Source organism: Solanum lycopersicum, chromosome 6 (genome assembly GCF_036512215.1).
Source record: "Solanum lycopersicum chromosome 6, SLM_r2.1".
Classification (NCBI taxonomy): domain Eukaryota; kingdom Viridiplantae; phylum Streptophyta; class Magnoliopsida; order Solanales; family Solanaceae; genus Solanum; species Solanum lycopersicum.
In genome coordinates, this window is record NC_090805.1 from 997,138 (window position 1) to 1,003,684 (window position 6,547).

The 6,547-nt window shown below is 33.9% G+C and overlaps 1 protein-coding gene across 1 annotated transcript; it reads right to left on the bottom strand.

The window, feature by feature from the left end:
- Positions 1 to 4,967: 4,967 nt before the first annotated feature.
- LOC104647801 (uncharacterized) lies at positions 4,968 to 6,026 on the bottom strand. Its single transcript, XM_010323610.2, has 2 exons — positions 5,814 to 6,026; positions 4,968 to 5,561 (listed from the first exon to the last, which is right to left on the bottom strand). Exons 1-2 carry the CDS (start codon positions 6,024 to 6,026, stop codon positions 4,968 to 4,970), a joined length of 807 nt encoding a protein of 268 aa, XP_010321912.2.
- Between the last annotated feature and the right edge of the window lie 521 nt (positions 6,027 to 6,547).

Genomic DNA, 6,547 nt, shown 5'->3' on the forward strand with positions numbered 1-6,547 from the left:
ATATGAAAATAAATATTACCTTTTAAAAAGGATGATTTAATTTAATTTAAAATGGAGTTTAAAAAATGAGAGAATTTTTTTTAATTTTGTGGTTCAAAAGTAAAATTATATCAAATGTATCAAAATGTCCTTCAATTTTGTGGTCTTAAACATGTCACGTGAAAAGTTAAAGTGTTGCCAAATAAAAAAAGAGGTCATTATTTTTGAAACAAAATAAAAAGAAAATAAAGACATTTTTTTTTAAAACGGAGGGATTATAAAAAAATCAATATGATCCTTTTTTCTCCCAAACAGAGGCATTCAATGTTTATATTAAATTAATTTAATTTCGGGAAAATATATAAGTACCTTCTTGACAATGATCAAAATCTCAGAAACACATCTTAACTAAACTAAGATCCTACTACCTCTGATTTTTTTTTTTTTTGTAATTTATGCACCTTTTTGGCTTACGTGACATCCAAATATTTTCTAGCGCCTCAATTGCGTGGGGTCACGAAGAGTGTCATGTAAGACAAAAGATGTATATTATTACAAAAATAGAAGTTCAGGGGTAATAAAATCTTACTTTAATTAAGGTGTCTTTCTGAAATTCGGTCATAATCTAGGTGGTACTTGTGCTTTTTCCCTTTAATTTCTATTACAATGTAATTTAAGGAAGTAAAATTTATGTTATAAAATTTAAACATATGACAAATATGTATTGAATTGATATAAATATTTTGTGTGAATAAATTTTATCCCAGATAAAACTAAGTCATTAATATTCCTTTAAATTCTAAAAGTTCATATTACTTTACTCAATGGAAAAATAAATAAATATATTTTTGTTGCAAAGAAAGCTCAGAATATAAGATGAAAAAGACAAAAAGTATAAGATAGAGGAGATAATTTTCTTATTCAAGTATATCATACAATGGTGAATGATATCTCTATTTATAGTGTTGAGATATCATATTCAAAGGTCACCTTGAAATTTTACATAGTTATCATCAAGGTTCATATCACCTTGATATCTTATCACATTGGAAACACTAATACATGAATTCAATTAATTGTTGGATAACTCTAATAGATCATCCAGATATACAATGAATTTACAACACTCCCCCTTGGATATCCATAGATTATGTGCCTCATTAAAACCTTACTAGGAAAAACCCAGTGGGAAAAAGTCTAGTGAAGGAAAAAGAGTACACATATCTCATAATACGCTTTGAATGTTGCCTCGTTAAAAACCTTACCATGAAAACCCAACTTGGGACAAAACCATAGTTAAGGAAAAGAGTACAACGCGTATTTCGCTCCCCCTGATGAAAACTTTACTTGATATCTCGGAGACGGCGCATTCCAATCTTGTATCTCAACTTCTCAAATGTTGATGTTGGCAATGCCTTAGTGAATAAATCAGCAAGATTATCACCTGAACGAATTTGTTGAACTTCTATCTCACCATTTTGTTGAAGATCATACGTGAAAAAGAACTTTGGTGAGATATGCTTTGTCCGGTCTCCTTTGATGTATCCTCCTTTCAATTGAACTATACATGCAGCATTATCTTCGTACATTGTGGTTGGTATATTCTTTTTCAAAGAAAAACCACACATTTTCTGAATATGATGGGTCATTGATCTCAACCAGACGCACTCACGACTTGCTTCATGGATGGCTATTATTTCTGCATGATTTGAAGAAGTGGCTACCAACGTTTGCTTCATTGATCGCCAAGATATTGTCATGTCTCCACATGTAAACAAATATCCTGTTTGTGATCAAGCTTTATGAGGATCTGATAAATACCGTGCATCTGCGTAACCAATCAGTTCTGATTTGGATTCATTGGAATAGAATAAACCCATGTGCATGGTCCCTCGAAGATATCGAAATATGTGTTTAACACCATTCCAATGTCTTTTTGTTGGGGAGGAACTGAATCTTGCTAGTAGACTTACTGCAAAATAGATATCTGGTCGAGTATTGTTAGCAAGGTACATTAGTGCCCCGATCGCACTAAGATAAGGAGTTTCATCACCAAGAAGCTCTTCATCATTCTCTTGAGGTCGAAATGGATCTGTATTGATGTCAAGCGATCTTACCACCATTGGAGTACTCAATGGATGTGAGTTATCCATGTAAAAACGCTTTAGTATCTTTTCTGTGTACGTTGATTGATGAACAAGTATTCCATTTGACAAATTCTCAATCTGTAGGCCAAGATAAAATTTTGTCTTGCCGAGATCTTTCATTTCAAATTCTTTTTTCAGACACTCAACAGCTTTTAAAAGCTCTTTATGAGTGCCAATGATGTTCAAACCATCAACATACACAACTATTATTACAAATTAAGACCCCGACTGTTTAATGAAAATGCAGGGACAAATCGGGTCATTTTTGTACCCTTTCTTTAACAAATATTCACTCAGGCGATTGTACCACATCCTTCCTGATTGTTTCAATCCATACAGAGATTTCTGAAGTTTTATTGAACAAGTTTCTCTTGAATCTTTGTATGCTTCAGGCACTTTGAATGCTTTAGGAATTTTCATGAAAATGTTGTGGTCCAATGAGCCATATAGATAGGCTGTGACAACGTCGATTAGACGCATTTCAAGTTTTTCATGAACTACCAGATTTATGAGATATCTGAAGGTGATTGCATCTACCACTGGAGAATATGTCTCCATATAATAAATGTTAGGTCTTTGAGAAAAACCTTGAGCAACGAGTCGGGCCTTATATCTCATGACTTCACCTTTCTCATTTCTTTTTCGTACAAAAACCCATTTGTACCCCACTGGCTTGATACCTTCAGGTGTTTGGATTATCGGTCCAAAAACTTCACATTTTTCTAGTGAAGACAATTCAGCTTGAATTGCATCCTTCCATTTTGGCCAATCATTTCTCTGTCTACATTCGTGAACAGATTTTGGCTCAAAATCTTCATCTTGTTGCATTATTTCAATAGCAACATTATAGGCAAATATGTTGTCAATCACAACATTATTTCGGTTCCACAACTTTCTCGTCGAGACATAATTCATTGAAATTTCATTATTTTCAGAAGTTCGAACCTCCTCATCATCATGTGTTATGACTTGGGTCTCATCTTGAGAAATTTCTTTCAACCCATGATCATATTGATCATTTATTCCTTTTCTCTTTCGAGGATTTTTATCCTTGGAACCAATTGGTCTACCACGCTTCAAATGTGGTCTAGACTCATTTGCCTTAACTATTTGTCCCGTCGGGATATCAACTCAAACTGGAGCATTAACAGCTGGAATATGCGATTTAGTAATCCTTGGAAGATTAGTAAATGCATCTGGTAGCTGATTTGCAATGTTCTGCAAATAAATTATTCTTTGAACTTCTTGCTCACATTGGTTTGTTCGAGGATCCAGATGAGATAGAGATGATGAATTCCAATCTATCTCTTTTCCCAATGACTTATGTTCTCCCCCTAATGTTGGGTATACTGATTCATCAAAATGACAATCAGCAAATCTTGCCTTAAATAAATCTCCAGTCATAGGCTCCAAATATTTTATGATTGAAGGAGATTCATACCCAACATATATCGCCAACCTTCTTTGGGGCCCCATCTTTGTGCATTGTGGTGGAGCAATTGGGACATACACCGCACATTCAAAAACTCTGAGATGGGAAATGTTTGGTTCTTGACCAAAAGTTAATTGTAATGGGGAGAATTCATGATAATTGGTCGGCCTTATGCGCACAAGTGCTGCTGCATGCAAAATAACATGCCCCCACATCGACACAGATAACTTTGTTCTCACTAGTAATGGTCTAACTATCAATTGTAGACGTTTAATCAATGATTCTGCTAGACCGTTTTGAGTGTGAACATGAGCAACTGGATGTTCAACTGTTATACCAGTAGACATACAATAATCATTAAATGCTTGAGATGTAAACTCACCATCATTATCTAGACGGATTGTCTTTATTGTATAGTCTGGAAATTGTGCTTTCAATCTTATTATTTGAGCCAGCAATCTCGCAAAAGCCATGTTGCGAGTTGATAATAAACACACATGTGACCATCTTGTAGAAACATCTATCAAGACCATATAATATTTAAATGGTCCACATGCAGGTTGAATTGGTCCACATATATCATCCTGTATACGTTCCAGAAACGCAGGGGATTCAATTCCAACTTTAACTGTTGATGGTTTAATGATCAACTTTCCTTGAGAACAAGCAGCACAAGAGAATTCCTTTGATTGAAGGATATTTGGGCTCTTTAAGGTGTGCCCATGTGAATTCTCAATGATTTTGCGCATCATATTAAATCTGGGATGGCCCAACTGGTCATGCCAAATAATAAAATCATTAAAATTAGTAAACCTTTTGTTTACTACGGCATGTGATTCGACTGTACTTATACTTGTATAGTACAACCCAGAAGAAAATGCAGGTGATTTTTCATGCACAATTTTCTTCTCTACATTAATTGTAGTAATGTAAAGGTATTCAACCTTTCCTTCATTAGTCGTCTCAACATGATAGCCATTTTGGCGAATAACTTTGAAACTTAATAAGTTTCTTTGAGACTTACTACAATATAATGCATTATCAATGCTTAATATTGTCCCTCCAGGTAGTAATAAGGTCGCTCTTCCAGAGCCCTCAATTAATTTTGTACTACCTGATATTGTGTTGACATATGCCATTTTCATAACCAAATTAGAAAAGTATTTCTTTTCTTTTAATATTGTATGCGTTGTAGCACTATCAAGAAGGCATACATCTCCATTACTCATCTTGAATCCAACTGACAACTGGGGATTTCTATTAATTTTCATTAAAATAAAATACATCAAAAGGAGGAAGAAACAAAATTAACAACTGAAATTTAAATACTTCAACATGAATAACATAATAATTAAAAATACATAAGTAAAATATTAACAAATTTCATTCCCCAGCTAAAAGATCAAACATTAGTTTCGATCTCCAAAGAAGTCATCAACTTCCATATGAGTAATGTCACCAAGGCCATCAAAAACATCATCCCTTAAAGCCAAATTTTCTTCAACATCTTTATCATATTTCTGAGATGTTCCCGGCTTATCACCATCTTTAAGAGTCAGATGTGACTCAGCTCGAGCATTGGAAGAGGAAGCACCACTTTTATTTCCTTTCTTTTTGAAGGAATTTTGATAGAGCCTTACAAAATGTTCATGTGTGCGACATTCATTCTTCCAATGGCCTTTCATGCCACAATGACGACAATTACTTTTTGAGGGGTTATTTTGAGAACTCATGTTGTTCTCCCTTTTATTATGATCACCATCTTGACGATTAGTGTATCGTCTTTTATCTTTGCCACGTCCCCATACATTATTATATCCCCGATGATCATCTCTTTTTACTTCAGATTGATCACGTGCTTCCACCACATTTGCCTCCGGTAATGGAGCAGCTCCAGTGGGACGAGCTTCATGATTTTTCATTAAAAGAGCATTATGTTGTTCAGCCACCAAAAGACATGAGATTAGTTCAGAATATTTCTGAAAACCCTTTTCACGATATTGCTACTGCAATATCACATTCGAGGCATGAAAAGTAGTAAGTGTCTTTTCCAACATGTTCTCATCTTTTATAGTCTCCCCACATAATTTCAACTGGGAGGTTATCCTGAATACAACTCTGTTGTATTCAATTACGGTCTTAAAATCTTGAAACCATAAATGCATCCACTCATAACGAGCTCTTGGCAACACTGTTGCCTTTCGGTGGTCATATCTCCCCTTTAAATCAGTCCACTATTCAAGTGGATATTTCACCGTCAGATATTCAATCTTCAGGCCCTCATCAAGATGATAACGAAGGAAAATCATAGCCTTCGCCTTATCTTGACTGGATGCTTCTTTTCCCTGAGTAATAGTGGCATCAAGACCTTTAGCAGCCAAGTGAATCTCAGCATCGAGTACCCATGAAAGATAATTCTTTCCAGAAATATCTAATGCCACAAACTCAAGTTTGGATAAATTCGACATAATGAAAATTATGAGAGAATATGTGAATTAAATAAAAATATTTATATAGTACCTTTGCAAGTAGCAATTTCGTGCTGATAACGTGTTGTAAAGAAAGCTCAGAATATAAGATGAAAAAGACAAGAAGTATAAGATAGAGGAGATAATTTTCTTATTCAAGTATATCATACAATGGTGAATGATATCTCTATTTATAGTGTTGAGATATCATAGTCAAAGGTCACCTTGAAATTTTACATAGTTATCATCAAGGTTCATATCACCTTGATATCTTATCACATTGGAAACACTAATACATGAATCCAATTAATTGTTGGATAACTCTAGTGGATCATCTACATATACAATGGATTTACAACAATTTTTTAATTTTGCGATTTAGAGTGAATATATCTTTTACTCAAAAAATTATGATATATGTCTATAGTTCAACTTAAGATGCATATTTATTATATTTCAGCCAATTAAAATAGAAGTTTTGAATCTTTTAACAAAATATTAATTGCTTAAAAATGACAAAT

What these genes read in the sequence shown, in the direction of transcription:
- LOC104647801 (XM_010323610.2), bottom strand. Translation starts at nt 6,026, where the DNA reads ATGTCGAATTTATCCAAACTTGAGTTTGTGGCATTAGATATTTCTGGA. An exon ending in TGAAGATTGAATATCTGACG is followed by an intron (nt 5,562 to 5,813) that starts GTGAAATATCCA and finishes ATATTGCAGTAG; the next exon opens with CAATATCGTGAAAAGGGTTT.